Genomic DNA, 22,091 nt, shown 5'->3' with positions numbered 1-22,091 from the left:
TTAGACTAAGTAAATTGTAATTTAATTAAAACAACAATCTCATAAGCGAAAAGAGTTCACTATATTGTTTGTTAAGGATGGGAAGTAAATTGTTTGGTAAGGATGTAAAGTACCTTCCCATATGGCAAACTAATTCTTACTGAGCTTCTTCTTTTCTTTTTCTTTTTTATTTATTTATTAATTCTTGGAGCTAGGTATCAACAACCAACATTAATTCGTTCTTATCTTCATTCCTGAAGCAAAATAATAACTCCCAGTTGTATTGGATCACTCTAGGCATATAAAGGGGAGGCCCACAGCCACACCACACTTTCAATGTCTGCTTCTATCAACTTGTCCTCCCACTTTGGTCATGGAGCCAAAATAAAAGTTTTAAATTAAATATGATTTGTTTTAGAAGAAAATTAATGGTCAGTGAGCTATGTATGAAAGTGCATTTTTGTTCCTAAGTTATCAATTGTTTTAATTTAGTCTTTAAAATTTTAAAATTGAATGACAATTGCTAATTTGAGGTCAAAAATATGATTTTGGACCCTTAATCATTATTAGCCCTATATGAGAACAGTAATTGCTAATGTGATACACATTTACTATATATGTGTCCTTAAATCACAAAATTCTGGTAAAAAAAAAAAACACAAGATAAATAGAAATATTTAAATATTGATTTTGGAAGACTAGCATAGAGCCTAAGGATGAAACTGAAATCTAATGGCATAATTCATAGACTAATTATATTTTAATTAAATAAATGAAACTAGGGATACTTAATCTAGGATGGAGGAGATCATGATTAAACATAGACATATTGAAGTTTGCGTATTTTTTTCAAAGACCATCCATGGTGATTTATTGAATGAAAATATTTTATCTCGCTTTGTGGGATGGATTAGATACTAATCAAGAAATTTGGCATGTCAAATTTTATAGTCCTCACCACAAATTTTATCTAAAGTGCACTATGAGTACTATGTATGTACTTTCATTGCCCTCCTTTCTTGCATTTTATCTTTGCAAGAGATATTACTATGTATGTACTTTCAAAGTTTTTATAGTAAATGTGAGACTAATGCAAGATTAAAACTGTATAATGAGGGCTTGGTTTGTGGTGACTGTACTAGAAAACAGGTGTGGAGGTCCTTAAGGCATTTGGGCTAGGAAAAAGAAAAAAAGGAAAAAAAAGGGCTATAGCCGCGTTTTTAAACGCAGCTATAGCTTTCACCTATAGTTGTCAACAAAGGTCCTATGGCCACACTTTTCAAACGCGGCCCAAGACCAGGACCTATGGCCACGTTTAAAACGTGGCCATAGGTCCTCGTCTTGGGCCGCGTTTAAAACGTGGCCATAGGTCCTGGTCTTGGGCCGCGTTTAAAACGCGGCCCAAGACCACAACCTTAGGCCGCGTTTTAAACGCGGCCTAAGACCAGACCCTTAGGCCGCAGTTAAAAAGTGCGGCCATAGGACCGTCAGTCCTATAGTCACAGGTTTTAGGCCACATTAGAAAGCGCGGCCTAAAAAAACGCGGCTATAGGCTATAGCCATGTTTTTTTGACATATGGCCGCGTTTTAAAAACGTGGCCATAGAACCTTTTTTTTGTAGTGTATGATGACTAGGGTTGTTCAAGAATCCGCCACACCCTATCAATAAAAATTAAAAATCCTCTATCCCACACCGAGTTTTCAGTTTTCTTCATTAGTCAAAACAAAAAGTCAGTTTTCTTACTTTAATCAAGGTGCCCCATAAGGTCCTGAAGCGCTTTCTTAGATTCTTACATCATCAGCAACAGAATTTTTTGAGATTTTAACCCTTGGTTAAAGACAAGTGAGCAAGGGAAAAAAATGGGGCCTTCACTTTGATTCTTGTCTTAAACACAACCATGGAATAATTACTCGTGAGAAAGGATGCTTAATAGTGTTTTGAACCTGTGGCAAAATTATCAGCTTCACTTTTAACTTTTTCCTATAAGTCATTTATTGACTCACCAAATTAGGGGAATTAGATAACACAAAGTAAGATATGAGAAACCAATCATGTTCTCTGAACTTGTTACTCACAAATCACAATTCAAGATCTGAATTTATGGGGATTTCTATCCTGCCTCCACCAGACTTCTTCATTCACTTGCTTTATATTCTTTTCGGAGTCATCTATCAAGAATTTCATTCCATAATCGTAATACAGTAACTCACAAGTCCCACCCAATACATAGAGCTACGCCTAATACGAGATCAATAATAAATTTGTGATGATTGATTCCATTATGACACTGTAGATTATTGAAAGACGCTCTAGGTGCTGACAGTCTGACACCATGGTTAAGTTTCTTTGTATGTAAGTAGAAGATTCAATGGGAGGGTATCTCATTTCGGATTTGATTAGCTTCCAATTTCCTGCCACTTTTGTTAATACTTTTATGCATTTCATTAATTCCGATGGTTTTTTTATACAAATTATTTCTTTTTAATTAATGCAGGTCCTATTTTATCAAAATTATTGTCTAAGAAATACTTACAATTATCCGTTAGAGAAGCACCCCACAATAGAAAAATCATTTAAGTAGTAGCTATTATTACACAATAATAAAATTAATTTGATAATATTAATGGACCTCACCCCACACAGAGTGAGGAAGCAATAATAAAATTTTCATTTATCTCAAAAAAAAAAAAATCTAAAAAATAATTGTAAAATTTTCATTAAAAGAAAAAAAAAAAAAAAAAAGGAAGCAATAGTAAAATAATATAGAATGACGTATAAGATATGAGACCTCAGGTGCTAGTCAACCAAGTTAAACTGACTTCGTGCTAGATAGGCTCGGCCCGTTGATTCGAATTTTAACAGTGAGGAAATGGCTGGGATTAGCCGAAACTGGGCCCATAGTGGGCCCAACCCAACAAGGTAAAATTCTCCATTTGACCTAGTGTTTAAGGCTACGTTTGTTTCGCCTGAAAACGGTTTTAGGAAATTATTTTACACTCTTGTGGGTGTTTGGTACCTACGGAAAATACAATCAAACAGAAAATACAGTACACATTGACCAGAAAATAAGACTCCTTGGCTGTAAAATCGTTTACACTCTTATTTTACCTTCAATGAATTTTCGGAAAACACACCTAAAGAGAGAGAGTGAGAGAGAGCTCAAGCACACTCCACCTGAAGTGATTCCCAAGCACATACTCGCCGGTTAGATCGCCGTCCTCGTCCCCTCCACGCGGACTCACACACCTGAAGACAGAGAGAGAGCTAGAAGGGAAAGTGAAGAAGACAACCCAACCTTCACCAGTCTGATCACGCCATAGGTTCATGCCTCAGCCTTACTGAACCGTCATCATCTTCACCACAGATCTACGCCGCCGGTCAAGGAAGCTTTCTCTTCTCTCTTCCTCTCTCTTTCCCTCTTACCAACCAAAGCCGAGAAGCTATCAAACCCACCCACGATCTCTGATCTACAAACCAATCTCGTCATCATCGCCTCCTTTAGACCCACCCACTGATCTCACCGCTATCAGACCCATGTCATCAATCTACCCTTTTTCTCTCTACCCATGTTGAGCAAACCACCACAAGACGAGCGACCCACCATGACCCAGTCGCCTCCACCGTGCGATCTTGCCTCCGCCGCCTCTAGATCGAACCCAGTCGCCTCTCCCTCTTCCTTCTTCTCTCAATTTGATCGGATTTGATGAATTTTTTGGTTTGGTTTTGTTTCTTTTGTGTTTATCTATTGAGAAATGATATTATATATTTGTTTGGAAGCTGAGAAAATGTGGGCATCAAGTAGAATATGTGTTTTCTATAGTATTTTCAAGAACACAACCAAACACTAAAAAATATTTTTCAAAGTATTTTTTAATATGCCACCAAACATTTGAAAATATTTTCTTTTCCAAAAAATATTTTCACCTGAAAATATTTTACACTTGGAAAACATTTTACATAGAACCAAACACAGCCTAAGTTTGGAGTTTGAACAAACTAACTTCCAAGGTACATTCGTCATGGGATTATCCACATTGAAGACACATTCCACACTACGTGTGTGTTTGATTCCAAATTAAAAATCTAGCTTATTTTACTATTCAACTTATTTTTGCTAATATTCATAGGCCTCATTGCACTTTTTAGTACTGTTCATAGGCCTCACTGTACTATTTTAGCTACCTTTATCTACAGCACTTTCAGCAAAAAAATTTCAGTTTCAACAAAATAAGTAGATCACAAACAGACCCTATACATCTCTCCACTAGTCTTAGATTATTTCTATGGTAGGCTTTCAGACTATGGTTTAGGTGTGGTTCACTCTAAAGTCTGAATGGTCTTATTCTTACGGTGAACATTGTGCAGTTTTTAATTTATGTCACCTGCGAATATTGTAGGACCCACTATCTTGTGAGAGAGATTTGATATATCACTATGATAGTAAATACTTTCTCAAACATCATACTTGATTATTCACTGTTTTTGAAAGGGAGAGTAGCCTACATTACATTATACTCATATGTAGCTAATCATGGAACAAGATGAAAATCAACTATAGTACTTTAGATATTAGAGCTTTATGTTTTCTAATTAAATTCAAATATTTAGTTGTCTAGATCAATGTAGCATAAACATTGTTATTTTTTAAGGACAAATAAATTCAGTATAGTGATATGTTTGATTTCTCAATTTAAAAACTATGGGGATTAATTAGTTGGTTTAATTTGTTTGACCCCTAAATTCTAGAATTTAAATATAGGTTTCCTCTTTTTTGAGTTAAAATTTTTTGTCTTTCATCTGTTGAAGGTTTATTGGATCATTCCTAGTCAATCAAAAGAAATAAAAAAAGTTTTAGGTAAAATTATTTTAGGAATTTGAACTTTGAATAACTTAACTTTTATTCTAATATTTTCCATATTTTCTCATACCAACAACCGTCACTGTGTTCTTTTGTTACGTTATATGTAAGACTTTTCCAAACTATCTTTGAATTATCTAAGCCTAAGATACTAAAGTATCTCCAAGCCTTGTTTGAGGTGAATAAAATCAAAAGAGTAGGTTATAACTTATAAGGTTTGGATAAGTGTAAGAATTTTTTAAGCTATCTTTGCATTATAAAAAAATATCTCTGAGTCTTGATGAGCTTATTAAAGTCAAAAGAGTAAATTATAAAGTTTGGGTATTTTTTTTTTTTTTTTTTTTTTTGAGAAACAAACACACACACATAAGAGAGAGAGAAAGGGGTTCTAACACAAAGGCACATCACAACTCCACTCAAAAATCATGGTAACTTTTAAAGGAGGGTGGGGCAAGTTATACTACACACATTAGATTCGAATTTTAACTATTAGGGATTAGGCTGGGCTTGGCCTAAACGGGGAGTCCATAGTGGCATGGGTCCAACCCAAAATGGTAATATGGATGTTTACACATTGCAAAAAACATTTTCATTGCCCAAAGTTTACACATTCCAATCAGACTTTATTTCTAACACTCCCCCTTGGATGACCACTTTTTAAGAATATGCCTTGTTAAAACCTTGCCAAATAAAAACCCTGTGGGAAAAAAATTTTGGCTAAGGAAAAAGAGTACAATATTCTTGTATAACTTCTAGTGCCTTAGGATTGCCTCATTAAAACCTTGCAAAGGAAAACCTAGTGGGAAAATGCCTTAGCGAAGGAAAAAGAGTATAATCAGCACACATCCTTTAGAAAATTTACTCCCCCTCATGAGTACATAGAATTTCCATTGTTCATGGTAAAAATATCCTTAAGTTGACGCATACCAATGTTGTGCACCATCTTCTTAAAATTCATAGTTGGTAATGGCTTAGTGAACATATCGACCAAATTATTACATGATCGTATTTGCTTGACATCAATATCACCACTCTTTTGGAGCTCATGTATAAAAAAAATTTGGTGCAATATGCTTGTTTCTATAGCCTCCCCTAATTTGAGTGATGCAAACAGCATTATCTTCGTATGATATTGTTGGACTATTTTATGATTGATGATAATCTACAGTTCTCACGAATATGTTGAATTACCGATCTCAACCAAATACATTCACAACTCGCTTCATGAATTGCGATAATCTCTGCATGATTTGAGGAAGTAGCAGAAATTGTTTGCTTAACAGATCTCCATGAAATAGCAGCATTTCCATAAGTAAATAAATATCCTGTTTGTGATCGACCTTTGTGTGGATCAGAAAGGTAACCTGCATCAGCATATCCGACTAACTGCATCACCAATGTCTTCTAGTTGGTGCAGAACTATACCTTGCTAATAAGTTAACTGCAAATGCTATATTAGGCCATGTGTAATTTGCTAGATACATCAAAGCACCAATTGCACTAAGATATAGTACTTCAGGACCAAGAATTTCTTCATCATCTTCTTGTGGTCAAAACGGATCTTTCTTGACATCAAGTGACCGACTCACTATTGGAGTGCTCAAAGGATGAGCTTTATCCATGTAAAATTGCTTCAAGACTTTTTCTGTGTATGTTGATTAATGAACAAGAATTCCATTTGGAAGATGTTCAATTTGCAGGCCAAGACAAAATTTTGTCTTACCAAGATCTTTCATCTCAAATTCATTCTTTAAACAATTTGCTGTTTTTGTTAACTCTTCTAGAGTCCCTACAAGATTTAAATCATCAACATATACTACAACAATAGCAAATCTGGATTCTGATTTTTTTGATAAAAACACATGGACAAATTGGATTATTCTCAAATCCTTCTTTCAAAAGATATTCACTGAGGCGATTATGCCACATGCGTTCGGATTGCTTTAACCCATATAAGGATCTTTGTAGCTTGATGGAATACATACTTCGAGATGTAGGATTATATGTTTCAGGCATTTTATATCCTTCAAGGATTTTCATGTAGATATCATTATCTAATGATCTATATAGATATGCTGTAACAACATCCATTAATCGCATATCTAGCTAATCAAAAATCTGAATGTAATTGCATCCATTACAGGAACATATGTTTCTTTATAATCAATACCAGGTCTCTGCGAGAAACCTTGTGCTACAAGTCGTGCTTTGTACCTTATAATTTCATTTTTCTCATTTCGTTTACATACAAATACCCATGTGTATCCAACAGGCATTACACCTTTAGGTGTTCGGACTACAGGTCTAAAAACTTCACATTTACTTAGTGAATTTAATTATGCTTGAATTGCCTCTTTCTACATTGGCCAATCATTTCTACGTTGACATTCATCAACGGTTTGTGGTTCATATTCATTATCATTACTTCTGGTAATATCAAAAGCAACTTTATATGAAAATATGTTGTCGACAACAATTTATTTCTATCCCATATTTCTCCTGTATGTACATAATGTATCGAGATCTCGTTATTTTTAGGTACCTGATCCCCTTCAGGGGATAACTCTTTAGGAGGTTTATTTTCAGGAGATTTTTGTTCATAATTTTTGTATAGATCAATTATTTCAGTGACCTGTGTCCTGGGTATAGCCTCTTTATAGGTTGCAACTTGTTTTTCTTGTCCTTTTCTCTTCTGGGGAATTTTATCTTTAACACCGATAGGTCTTCCACACTTCAGGTGTGGCTTTGATTCATTTGCTGTTGTATTAACTAACTGTCTTATAGGGATTTCAATCCGTGCTGGAGTATTAGCAGCGGGAATGTGAGATTTCACTATTTTCTTATTGTCGGTGAATACATTCGGTAATTGATTTGCAATTCCTTGCAAATGAATAATTTTTTGAACTTCCAATTCACATTGATTTGTATGAGGATCAAGATAAGATAACGTCGAAACATTCCAAGTAATCTCATGTCATGCTTCAGGCAATGACTTTTCTCCCCTTAATGGTGGGAAGATTGTTTCATTAAAATGACAATCCTCAAAATGTACCTTAAAAATATCACCAATTAGAGGTTCAAGATATCTAATGATAGATGGGGAATCAAAACCCGTATAAATTTCAAGTCTACGTTGAGGACCTATCTTATTGCGTTGTGGGGGTGCAATAAGTACATATACAGCACAACTAAATGTGCGCAAGTGAAAAATATTTGGTTGTTGGCCAAGTACAAGTTGTAATGGTGAGAATTTATGATAAACAGTTGGCCTAATGCAAACTAATGATGTAGCATGTAAAATAGCATGACCCCAAGCAGAAACTGGTAATTTTGATTTCATAAGCAAAGGTCGAGCAATAATTTGAAGTCTCTTGATAAGTGATTCAGCTAAACCATTTTGAGTATGTGTATGGGCAACAGGATGTTCAACATCAATTCCAATTGACATGCAATAGTCATTAAAAGCTTGAGATGTGAATTCACCAACATTATCTAAACAAATTTTCCTAATTGGATAATCAGGAAATTGTGCCCGCAACCTAATTATTTGAGTAAGAAACCTAGCAAATGCAACATTTCTAGTAGAAAGTAAACATACATGTGACCATCTGGTTGATGCATCAATTAAAACCATAAAATACTTAAATGGACCACAAGGTGGGTGTATTGGTCCACATATATCACCCTGAATTCTTTTTAAGAAAGATGGACACTCAACAACAATCTTTAAATGTGATGGTTTGGTAATTAATTTACCTTGAGAACATGCACTACATGGATAATCACTAGATAAAAGAATCTTTTAGTTCTTTAAGGGATGTCCATGAGAGTTTTCAATAATTCGACGCATCATTATTGATCCTGGATGTCCAAGATGATCATGCCAAAGCATAAAAACCTTTGCGTCTGAACACTTCTAATATATTGCAACATTTGTTTCAACTGTTCTCATTGTAGTATAATATAACCCAGAAGAGAAAATAGGCAGTTTTTCTAACATGAGCTTCTGGCCCGATACTATTGAAGTAATATAAAGAAATTCTTCACTGCCTTCGTTATTAGTTTCAATATGATAACCATTATAACGTATATCCTTAAAGTTGAACAAATTTCTGCTTGATTTAGAAGAATACAAAGCATCATCAATACAAAGTTTTGTGCCCTTTGGCAAAATGATAATCGCTCTTTCAGAGCCTTCAATTAAGTTTGATGAACTTGATATGGTATTGACATTGGCTTTGCATAATTTTAAAATTTTAAAATATTTTTTATTTTTAAGGATCGTATGAGTTGTTGCACTGTCTGCTATACAAAAATCTTCTCTATTCGTCTTGGAATTGATTTTACTAGTATGACCCATGCATCTTCACATATGCAAAATATAAATTAAACTTTATTACTTTAAATATAAATAAAACATATCAAAATAAAAATACTTATTTCAATGCCATAATATAATGAAAGAAAAATAATTAATTGGTATGGACATTTCCATCACCAATCATACTTATTAGAATACGATAATATAATAAAAGAAAATAATTAATTGGTATGGACAATTCCATCACCAATCAAATTATCAAAATTTCCATCAACATCCTCAAAGAAATCAGAGACATCAAGATGAGTCATATCCATGCCATTTGGAAAAATCAACATAATTCATAGGATCATTATGATTAGCAAAGTTTGTTCCAATTCCCTTTCCCTTTTCTTTTATGAAGGCTTGGTACAAATCTACCAAATGTTTAGGAGTACTACAGGTACATGACCAATGACCTTCCATACCACACCTATAACACTTATTTTCATGACCCTTCGATGGTTTTCAGCAACAGCTCATTATTTTGTTCAGCCATTAGAAGATTAAACATTAGTTCATAACACTTTATGAACATATGCATTCAATATTGCTATTGCAGGAGCACATTCGAAACATGATATATGTGTCTTCTATTATATAATTTTAATTGTGGGTTGATTTTAAAGTGCTAGATTAACTCACTTGCACTTTTAGTTTATTGCAACTTTAGTCATACTGAGCTTTTAGGATGATCAAGTTCTTCTAGAACTTGTAATTCTCCTAAGGGGTCTTTTATATTAAAGTACTCAGTTTTTATGTAAATAATAACAAATAAAATTTATTGCTTGAAAGTTCAATTAGTGCATAAAACACTATGAACGTTTAGACCCCCAAATAACAAATTACCAATTCAAGCTTAATATCAAATAATTAATGTGCAGAATATGAACATAAACTTAAAACAGAATTGATAAACAATCTAAACCAAATAAAATCACATCCACAACAGAAATTAAATGAGAAAGATTAAGAGAAGAGATATGCAAACACAAGGACAACACACGATGTGTTATCGAAGAGGAAACCGAAACCCTCAGCATAAAACCTCTTCGCCGCCCTCCAAGCAGTGAAAAATCCACTAAAGAATGTAGTTGGGATACATGAACAGCAGAAGACCCTCCAAACCTAATCTACCCAATGTACCTAAGCCCTCCAAAATCCTACTCCAATGATGTTACGCCGAACTTATTTCTTCTTTAGCTTACCGAATTCCTCTACTTGACCATAGCATCAACTAATATGAAATTGGTCCCTTCTTAACTGCTTCCCAAACACCAAATGGTCTTCTCACAGATATGGGTATGGTGAGAAAAGGTTTTGCTAATGTACCTCTTAAGGATTTGACAATGGAGAGGAAGAGAGTAGAGGAATTAGAAGAGTCTCTATGTGAAGATTGTGGATGAATCGATCTTGTTTTTCTCTAAGGTTTCTCTCTCAAAATACTCTCTGGAAGCTCTCTCAATATCGTGGGTATAAGGGTATATATATAGTAGGGTGAGAAGGAATGTGAAAAATCAGTTTTTCCCAAACAGGGTGGTTTGGCGACTTGACCTCGCGACTGGGCTGAGTCGCGAGTTCAAGCCGCGAGCTAACAGCCTGGCTAGCCTGGGACTTTTATTCTGTAGTGCAACAACTGGCATGACTCTTCAGCTCCCCTACATGCTCCGTACGTGTGCCAATTTTGGCGGCTTTGCCAGTCGCGAGTCACTCGCGAGTCCAGCCGTGAGTCTCTGCATCGTTGCATAATCTTGAGCATTTTTTCACACTCTCTCACTCACTACCCTTACATGATTCCCACCTAAATACAGGGTTACTAATTGCTAAAATACAAGCAAATTTGGCACGGAATAAAGCTAACTAGATGGTTGATAAAATTCAACCTTACATTGCTTTTGAACGATCCTTCTAGGATACTCTGTTGCCATAATAATATCTTCAGGATTTATTACATCAACATAGATCTCATCAAGATTCATTGCTTCTAGATGAATCTTAGTATCAAAGATCCATGATAAGGAATTATTGCCTAAGATGTCAAGGGCAACAAATTTAAGCTTTGTAAGGTTTGACATCTATATCAAATATAAAATTACAAAATTAAATAACTATTTTTTTTTTATACACAATTTTGATGAAACAATACTACACATACATATTCAAAATTTGATTGTAATGAAACAATACTTACATATTTAAAGTTTATCAAAACACATTACATATAACTATAGATATGATTGAGTTGTTTTATCACTAACCATTTTTAACAATATATTTTTAATCAATTAAACGTGAATCTCATAAAATTTTTAATCAATTAAAAATCACTAAAATTATGAGCATAAAACGTAAATACAAACAAATAGGATAATTACTAATTCCTAAAATGAAAACTTATAGTGAGTTGAGAGAACTACACAAATAATCTTTGATGTTTGAAGAACAATGGGAGGACAACTTCCTTTCCAAAATTGGGTAGAAGCTTGTGCTAATAACGTATTGTAAAATGATAGAAATATATAAATCAAAGTAAAAGAAACAAGATATATATATTGATAAACTTTTATATTTAACTGGTCATCCACAATTCTTTTGATCTGTACAATAACAGTAAAGTAATCCCACATATATATAGGACCTTAGAATGCTTGTAAAGTTTATGGGATAATGAGTACACTTATGGATATACATCTCCCCTATAGACACTTACGGATATACATCTCCCCTATAGACTTTACACATCCCAAATAACCTTTTCATTGCCCAAAGTTTACACATTCCAATTAGACTTTATTTCTAATAGTTGTCAAATTTGGTTACAATTTTGAACTTACTATGTTGTTTTTTATTTTTTTACTTTTGGCAAACAAACTTACTGTGTTAGTGTGTTGTTGAGTGATGTATTACGATTAAAGATAGTGTAAGTAAAACTTGAAAGTGAATGGTATATATGTTGTTTATCGTAAGTTGATATGTTTATATTTAGTTTTGAGATTTGCTTTATATATTGTTTGGGTTTATCTTTACTCTATTAGTAGTTTATACTTGAATGTTGATATATATATATATATATATATATATATATTAGCTAGAAAAAGCATTCATGAAAAGCATTTTTTTTAATCATAATTTATTTACTTAAAATTTTTATCATATTTAACTTGGTCCCCTAGAAAAAATCCCTAACTCCACTGCTGAAAATAAGAGAATAGAAAAATTAGTTTGTCTTAATTTAGAATTATCTCTCTATAACACTGGTAATCTTGTTTTGTTTGTTGTTGTTGTTGTTTTTTTAATTTTTTTTTAATGTTGGTACTTCAATTCTGAATTTTATATTGAAGGAGTTTGTAGTGATATTCGGCTTGTAAGATTGGTCCAAAAAGGTCTATTCAATTTTGGCAAAGAGAAGAGGCATGATATTCTAGTCAATAACTCGAGAGATGCACATTGAAAAAAAAGAAATGGGTCTGTTACTAGGGTTGTTGAAGAATCTGCCCCACCTAATCAATAAAAATTATCTATCCCAAACCGACTTTTCAGTTTTCTATTTTAGTCAAAGTTAAAAAGTCATGTTAACAGATGTTTTTAGAGCAATTGTTAATAAAATATTTTAAGAAAATTTTAACATCACTTTTATGAAAAATATAAAAAACTGTCAAAAAAATTAATGATTTTTTACTTTTATCATAAAAAAGTCTCTAAAAATATATCATAAACCAATACCTTTAAAACATACTTAACTTACCACCGCGCACTCTTGGTATGGTGGTCACTCCACAAGTATAAGTGCTTGTGGGTGTGAGGGGGCAAGGGCTGGGATTCAAGTCTCTAGGAGAGAACTTCACACACATATAGACTTAGATTAAGCTAAAATAGAATTTCTAATTGGTATATATAATAATAATAATCTATATAATAACTAATAGCCGAAACGTTTGACTTTTTGTTGACCGCATCTCATTGCGCCACGTGTTTACATAAATTGCAGCCACGTTTACATTTTAAAACTCCCAAAGATTGTGACTTTTCATGAAATTCAATTTGTATTAAATACAATTTTTAAGAATTAACTATAAATAACACTAAAAACTCCCAATCACATTCTATTTTTTTTTTTTTTTTGGTTTGTTTTAGAGACTGATACAGATAAAACGTATATATCATATCAAAATCCTTCATATCCTATTTCTCAAAAAATTAAAAAATTCCTTCATATCCTAAACACTTCACAGAAAGAACTCCTCGATGACATTTTGAATGTCGTGCTTCATTGGACAAGCCCAATTTTAAATGCATCTGTTGATGTTGTTCAAGGTGGCTGATCTGTTGAGATGCGAGCATTTGGTGTTAACAAAGGTGATTACATGTTTGAATAGTTAAAATTTCTAATATTACGTGTTTATTTTTAGTTTATGGGTATTTCACATTTTTGTTGCTATCTAATGATATTCTATACAATCAGGGTGCAGCAATTGACTGCATACTTGGAGAGATAGTTCATAGTAAATCCATGACAACGCCAATAGACTATGTCCAGTGTGACAGACATTTTCTGACAAAGGTATAATTCTCTTCTCTCTTAATGCAAAAACACATTCTCTATGTATACTTTTCACGTTCCCTACTAAATTCCTTTCCTTCCTCTGCATCTCAACATTTCCACCACATACTTCTTTTATCTTTTTTCTTTTTCCGATTCCCAGTAAACCACCAATCATGCATTTACAAGTCCTTGGTAAAAAAATAAAAACAAAAACTTTGATTGCCATATATCCATAGATTGCAATCGAGAAAAAAAAGTCTCTTAATTTCTCTAAAAAATTCTTCATTTCAGTTATGCTAAAACGAGTATTAGACTTCACCAATCTTTTTGATTTTTTTGGGAACATAGAGGAGTCATATAATGGAATAAAAAAATGATCCAGTAGACAAACAGAAAATTTGATTAACTTGGAGGCATAATTGAATGTTATCCTTAGACAAGTTCTACAAATAGCGATTTCGTAGAAGACCCACAAGTTTCTTATATTTCTAAGAAAAATGAAAAAGAAGAAGTTGAAAAGAAATTACCAAATTAATATGAACTACTATTTATACTGAAATGATTGTGACCCTTCAATAGCTACTTTTCCATTAATATGCACATTTTCGGTCAATAGATACATTTTCATTAAATATGCACATTTTTATTCAATAGACACATCTTCAGTCAATAGGTATCTTTTCATTCAATAGACACCTTTAATATGTATCCAATATGAAAGGTTATGACCCTTCAATAGACCCCTTTTGGTATATCCAATATAAAATGTTATAACTTTTCAATAGGCACGTTTTGGTATATATAGTACAATCTATCTTGTATACACCTATCTATGATTCTATATATACAACACTAACTAAACTAGAGACACAACATTGAACATTCTTTCTCTTATTCATTCCCACAAAAAACTAATAAATAAAATAACATTGTTTTTTTATGCCTAACTAATAAAACTTTGTACTATTTTTTAAATATCATTTTTTATAATTTCATGCATTTTTACTTACTACTCTAACTAAAAAATAATGTTTTTTTTTTTCTTGATACTCATGCAGTGGCTATTCCCGTGCATCGCACGGGTTAGCGACTAGTAATAATAATAATAATAATAATAATAATAATAATAATAATAATAAAAGGCATAAAGTGTACGAATGTCAATTTCATTTATAGGCTATAGTTTTATGGTGTTATTTTCATCATGTGGACCACCTGAACACCACCCTAGGACGTCTATAAGTGCTAAACTTATATAGAATGTGATGGTACTCCACGTATATATTAGAATTTGTTGGCAACCCAAGGAAATCATGTACTGGTTATTAGAAATTTAATATAATATATCTAAACCATTGTTAGACCCAAGGTTTTCAAATCCAATGGGTAACCAATACAATACTACCCTCAGTACATGGTAAACATGTATATAGAAACCCAAGAAAAGTTCAATGTACTATTCAATTGAATTAAATCTATGGGACGTGGACCCATTATGATATTCCCTAACAATCATCCACCTTAGCTGATTAAGTATATTATCTATCTATATTATTATTAACATGCTATAACAGACTGAATGATCAACTTCAACGAATAAAGGATTACCTCTACGATTTCGTCCTAGTGAAAGCTTAGCAATTAAGGAATAGCAAGTCATGGCTCTCAAGATGAATAAAAGAAAATTTCCTTTCACGTGGCTGATTTAAAAAGATCTAGTAATTATAAATATATTTATATATATGTAATGGTAGGGACAAGCTAGGGTTTAACTACAATTACTAAAACAACCTTGGCTAAGCTTCTCAAATATCTAATTTGTCCCTCTAAAATAACACTCCAATTCAGTCTAGGAAGACCAATCCCACTCCAATTAGTACTCTTAAATAAAATGAACTTTACACGTTAAATACATTTCCTACTTGGGCTGGTATTTAGAACCTACTAAAACTTATCTCTTTAGTCTCCAAAAAGCCCATAAAACTTAAATATGCTTCCAAGATTTTAATTCCCAATTAACCTCAAATTAAGGTTTATCTGGAACTCTAACACTTAAATTTCTAATCTTTACTATTAAAAAAAAAAAAAAAACTTCTAATCTAAATAGGTTTTAAAGTTTAAACTCTTATCATTTTCCTTAACTGGTAAGGAGACTAAAAGTTTAATATTAATAATTCACAAAATAACTCTTTACGTTACTTTTTTTTTTCTTTGTAGATATTATAATATAAAATAATATCACCTTCAAAATAAATTAAATAATTCATCAATTCCACTCAAGAAACAATTAAATTAAATTTAAATAAGACGGGATGTTACATGTATGATGTATTGTAAAAGTAATTATATAAAGCAAATATAGTAACTTTTTGGTAGTTAAAAATAGAAAATTTTTACAAAATTGGATGTAAATGCTCTAGGTCACTAAGTGTTTTTTAGTTTTAAAAAGAAAAGGAAAAAAAAAATGAAAATTTTTATTTATATAAAATAGTTACATAAAATGAGTTATCTGTCATTTATTTATTTTTAAGTTTTTGATAATTTGATAATTACAATGAGGGAAGGGGTTTGAATTTTAAATATATTAATTGAAATCCCCAAAAAAAATCAGATAAGTTATAAAACACTTGGACATATATTAAAAATGATTCCTATGAAACTATATATTTTTTGGTCTTATCCCAAAAAATATATGGTACACAATTTAGGCTTTAAAAGATTGTTATCTTTTTTTTTTCTTTTTTTCTTTTTCAACTAAAAATTTATTATTTTGACTTGATATAGTGAGTTTGATTTCAAGGGTTTGATATTATCTAAACTTTTTTTTTTTTTGGCTAAAAGTAAGATAACTTTAACCAAGACATAATGATGTACGGATAATTGAACGTGATTTTTTTTTTCCTTTTTTGCTGAATGAAAGGGGGGGAGGGGGCGACCATTATGACTCACCCCCCTAGGCGTGACCATAAGGGCACCCCCCGCTAGGGAATGTTTGATTGAGCTATAGTTACTGTGGCATGGGGTGACCACAAATCTCATCCTAGCACCTCGAGAGAACTGGTAATCAAGGGCTCCTCAGTAGGGATACCCAAATTCCTCCCCAGGTACTCGCCCGGGCTCGAACTAGAGACCACAAATTTGATTCACGGATCCCAACCATTAGGCCACCCCTCTCGGGGCGAACGTGATTAAACATAATTAAACTAACTTAGACAAGGTACAACTTTATGTAAAAGTAAATTAAATAAAAATTAAAGTATAGAAACTAAACTTAGTTGCATTCATGAAATGAAATTATGCTATATATATATATATGCAAGGCCAAATTCTGACTGAACAGGAGATTATAAACTATAAAGGATAAAACAAGAATCCATTTTAGTGTGATCACTTCATTAGGTTGTTATTTCCTTGATGTAACAAATTTCTAGAAGACAAACAATATTGATAATCATGTATTAAGTACACTCATTGATAATTGAAGCCAGGGTTGAATTGCATGCAGCAATATTCGTTACTCTTATTGGGAAGCAAACTCAAGTCGTCAATTTCGATAAAAAGAGAATGGAGTAAAAAGTAGATTAATTTTTAGCCAATTTTATTAGTCGGACAAAACTTAGGTACAATACCTTAGGTACTGTTCCTTAGGTTCCCCTTTTAAATTCAGCTATGTAACTACTTAACTAAAAAAAACACTTCCATCTCATGAGAAAAAATCCACATGGTAGAATCTTAAAATAGAAATTTAAGGAACAACACCTAAATACTACATCTAAGTCTTGCTATTTATTAGTCTAATCGAGTCAAATTGACTTTGTGCTGATTAGGCGAGCCTGTTGAATGGTTTACAACAAAGAGCCCGCGAATTATAAAACCCACTTGTATACTTTTACAAGGATTGATAAGTATTTGTTGTTTCGGAATTTTAACCGCAAGGCAATGGCTGGGCTTGGCCCAAACGAGAGCCCATAGTGGGCCCAGCCCAACAAGGTAATATGCCCCATTTGACCCGGCATTTAAATTTGGACAACCAACTTCCAAGCTACATTTATCATAGGATTATCCAAGATGAAGACACATTGCACACTACACATCTCTCCACTAAAACTCTACTATAGTTCTTTTTTTAGATACTATATCTTATATATGTTTGCTATAATTTGATCGATATTAGAGAAATTATGATTCAAAACGGCCAAATTTATTGTAGGCCTTTGTAACAAGTAATGTAATCCAAAAATAATCCTGAGCTTAATTGTAGTGATGAAGTGCTACAATTCTATGTATGTTTAGTCTGGGGTTAACCTAGAGATAATTACTATATATTTCCTATATTTGGTAATTTATTGCACACAATCATAGAGATGCAGTCGCTCAAGATTTTCTGCCATTCTGGTTCTGCTGTAGACGACCACTAGACTTAACCACAATTACTCTTTACTTTGTCATTGTCTATCTTTTCTCCCTATCATTCTCACTCTCCCACCAATAATAGATATTGATGGCTCTTGTTTGTGGTTTTTGAAGGCTAAGTAAAAAACCTCTTGTCAATTTAGGAGGGAATATGCAATTAATAAAAGTTAAGTGGAAAAAAAAAAAAAAAAAAAAAAACAGAAAACAAACCGTTACATAGTGTGACTTATGGGTTATGGCATTGAAACACAAGAAAATATATATTACAAGACAGAAGAGTTGCATAATACTTAAGCTTTCACAAAAGATACATGATGCAATACAGAAGTCAACTCCATGAAAATGAAACAGAGAAAAAGATTCTCTCTATTTGAAATAGATCAATTTCATGGTTAAGATTAAATTTTACAAAATTAAAGAAATACAAACTACCATGTTATTTAAAAAGTTTAATGATGTGGTAGTCTCTATATATTGCTAAATTCATAAAATAAAATTTAAAACACTTGAAATGGAGAGGATATTGTTCAATGAACTAAGATGTCCAGCACTAAATAGGTAGGATAAAATCAAACTAAGCATAATATGAAAAGACCACATCCATCATGCCATGTTAGTGATGATCATTTTCATGGTGAAGAAGCATCTCAACCACTTGACTCATGGTGGGTCTTGCATCTTTGTCTTCCTCCACACACTGCAGAGCCATTTCAACCAAAATTTCCATCTTACCCATATCACATCTGGCTACCATTGTGGGGTCTATGATATCTTCAATCCAGTTTGCAACCTCTCCATTCTTTTTCTCCCTAACCCATGTAACCAGTCTTTCGTGTTCTATCTCCACACCTTCATTTATATCATGAACACTTCTAGTTGGGCCCTTTCCGGTCACCATCTCCAACACAACAATTCCATAACTATAAACATCTACTTTGGAGGTAATAGGAAGATTAAAAATCCACTCTGGAGCCATATAACCTCGAGTTCCTCTTATCTTTGAGAAGATTGAATTAGGAAGAACACCTCTATTTTGTAGCTTAGACAAACCAAAATCTGCCACCTTTGGATGATAATTAGAATCTAGAAGTATGTTTTGAGGTTTTACATCGCAGTGTAAAACCCACTCCAAGCAATCTTCATGCAAATAAGCTAAGCCTTTTGCAGTGCCTTGAGCAATTTCAAACATTTTCTCCCAATCAAGTGTGCCGGCCAGGAGGTTTTTTGCTAAAGAACCATGCTCCATGTATTCGTACACCAAAAGCCTATGCTTTCCGTCAGCACAATAACCCCACATCTCTATTAAGTTCATGTGGTTAATCCTTCCAATGATGCTTATTTCGGCTAAAAATTCACCTTCTCCTTGGTTAGCTTCATTGAGACGCTTGATTGCTACAACTCGCTTATCAGACAATACTCCTTTGTATACAGCTCCGCACGCACCTCTTCCAATCTCTTCAGTGAAACCCTTTGTGGCCCTTTTTAGCTCAGCATAGGTAAATTTTTTGAATCCTGTGGCAGCAATAATATAGCCTTGCTTGTCTGCACCTGAACATTTCCGGGTTCTAATCAAAAGACAGCCCACCACAAAGATACATAAGACTTCAAGTCCTCCCACTCCACAAGCAAACCAGAGCATGAATTTCACTGTCCCATTTACACGGTTTTTTACATATATTCTAGCCAACTTTATCGTACCTTCATTTGAGCAAACTAAACCGAATTCTTCTGCATGATTGACGTATGAATTGTATTTGCTTTTTGGCAGTTTCAAATAGATGTCTCCTTTGAAATCTGAAGAACGATATCCATTCAGCAATAATGTCTTAGGGTAACAATTCGAAGAACCAGTATCCTCGTGATAGGTGTATTGGAATGCTCTGCAATTGCACGCTTCCAAACATAAATTCGTACATTGATCAAAGGTGTAATTGGGGAAGAACCCAAAATCATACCCATAGAATTCAACAGTGGATAGCAACTGAAAAATAGACTCATTTTTGTTGCAAGAGAGATCAAATTCAGGTTCACACCCATAACCCCAGTCAGTACGATTTTTCATCTTGTACCCTGGAAGACAAGAACATTTCCTGTTAGAACCATTAACATAATTGCACAAACTATTGGCCCCACAAGCACCATGAATCGTGCAAGGCTTTTGAATGGCTTGCCATGAAACAACCCAAGTCCGCTTCCCCTCTTCCCAACTGTACAACCGAAGATTACCATCGTAACCAAGTGTCAATCTTCTATGAAGCACTGCTCCATAGTCGGCTGACTTAAAAGTTAAATCATCGGATGAACTAAAGTTCCCCATGGAATTAAAGACAGCAATTCTACTATTGTTATAGGAGGTCCTTCCAGCCTCCCAGCTTACAAGCCATGGATCAGGCCAGTAAGTACTTGAAACATCAGGACCATTAAAAAGAAGGCGAAGAAGGTTATCGTTGTCGTAGAAAAGTTCATAAAAACCAGAGGAATAGTTGGTCTGGCTTCTTGAGGAGACAAGTTTTGTGTTTCTAGTGAGTAGTTGGTGAGGAAGAAGAGTATCTGTGGGGAAATCAAAGCTTTCCCACAAAATAACACCTTCCGTATTACGTAGAACAAGATTTCCAGTGTTGAAGAGAAATAATTGTACAAAGGAGAGTGAGAAAGTGTCTGTGGCCCAAACGGTGAACTTACCAGCATCAGTTAAGATTAGATTGCCATTTTTGAGGAGGGAGAGCTTTGAGCTCTTTCCATTAACTGGCTGGTCACGATTTGCCGTCCAAACTATGGTGTTGGCGTGTGAATCAACATGGGACGGTAGTTTGCTGAACCATATGGCAAAGCAAAAGGCATTATCACCGACAGAGTAAAATCCAGCAGAGAAAACACCATTTGGTGATATCAAAACTTCTGGATCCTCAACGGAAAGAGATGCTCCTTTACTCATAGCTTCCGGTGTTAAAGATGAGAATGGAGCAAATAATGCAAAAGAGAGGAGGAACAAAATGGTAGTAGCCATGAACTTTATGAAAGCGAAAACAAGGGATGGGTTTGGGAAACCAAGATGTGCTTCTCTATTTCACAACTTCTTTAAAAACAACTTTGACATGAAAGAGTGTAAATTGTGAAAAATAAAAATAGTGACATTATACATAACTGTGATTAGCTTTAAAGATCAAAATGAGTGAACTTAAAAGCAAGACTCTTATGTTTATCCCAAAAATAAATAAATAAAAGGACTCATTTCTTTTATTTTTTTTACGTACAGTATGGCGAGGAGGACAGAAACTAGTTGCCAGTCTTGACTGAAATAGCACGGACTTTCTTTCCTTTTTTTTTCTTTTTTTTTTTTTTTTTTGGAGAAGAGTCAATGCTATATGGAAGTTCCGTGACTTCCTTACAACACTGTTTTTATAGGGTGACTTTAAATTACGTTTTTAGTTATAAATCATAATATGTATAAAATACATCATGTAAAATAGTATCTTTTTGCCAAAATGAATAGCACTACTTCTTTGGAGTAGCATCGCATCTTTATAAACTAAGAATTTTCTAAAGATATATATAATCATTTGTCTAAACTCTAAACGAAAGCTTTGTCTTTCTCTTTGGAAGAATTTTTGTCAATTATATTATCTACCAAAAAAACATTTCTATTTCTCTTTCTCTTTGCCAAAATTTTGCTTTCTTCTTCTCATTTTCCTAATTAAAACCAAAGATTCTAGACTTTTTTGGTCCAGGATGGATATATAATGACTGAGCGAATGAAAAATCATTATGATCATCCTATGTTCTGACTTTTGATATGCAGTGAACGACGGCACCAGACCTTTGTTGAGATTGTGAGAAGAGGCCGAAAGCTTGCAAGAGAGAGAGAGTTTTCTGAGATCTAAGGGGTGTTTGATAATGTTGTTCTAGTAACGTTGTTTATATTTTTTAGAAATACTTA

General features: G+C 33.4%; 1 protein-coding gene across 2 annotated transcripts; it reads right to left on the bottom strand.

The window, feature by feature from the left end:
* Nucleotides 1-18,508: 18,508 nt before the first annotated feature.
* Nucleotides 18,509-21,273, bottom strand: LOC115974124 (putative receptor protein kinase ZmPK1). 2 transcript variants are annotated; one of them, XM_031094341.1, is made up of 2 exons: nucleotides 20,837-21,273; nucleotides 18,513-20,224 (listed from the first exon to the last, which is right to left on the bottom strand). In XM_031094341.1, the coding sequence occupies exons 1-2, from the start codon at nucleotides 21,159-21,161 to the stop codon at nucleotides 18,768-18,770; spliced, it is 1,782 nt and encodes a 593-aa protein (XP_030950201.1). In that variant the 5' UTR covers nucleotides 21,162-21,273; the 3' UTR covers nucleotides 18,513-18,767. The 2 variants fall into 2 exon arrangements, with proteins under 2 accessions (XP_030950199.1, XP_030950201.1); XM_031094339.1 differs by having other exon boundaries at nucleotides 18,509-21,273.
* Between the last annotated feature and the right edge of the window lie 818 nt (nucleotides 21,274-22,091).

This window comes from Quercus lobata, chromosome 2 (assembly GCF_001633185.2).
Source record: "Quercus lobata isolate SW786 chromosome 2, ValleyOak3.0 Primary Assembly, whole genome shotgun sequence".
Classification (NCBI taxonomy): Eukaryota; Viridiplantae; Streptophyta; class Magnoliopsida; order Fagales; family Fagaceae; genus Quercus; species Quercus lobata.
The sequence above is the reverse complement of the archived record's forward strand: the minus strand, read 5'-3'. Positions and strand labels throughout refer to the sequence as shown.

What these genes read in the sequence shown, in the direction of transcription:
- LOC115974124 (XM_031094339.1), bottom strand. Translation starts at nt 21,161, where the DNA reads ATGGCTACTACCATTTTGTTCCTCCTCTCTTTTGCATTATTTGCTCCA.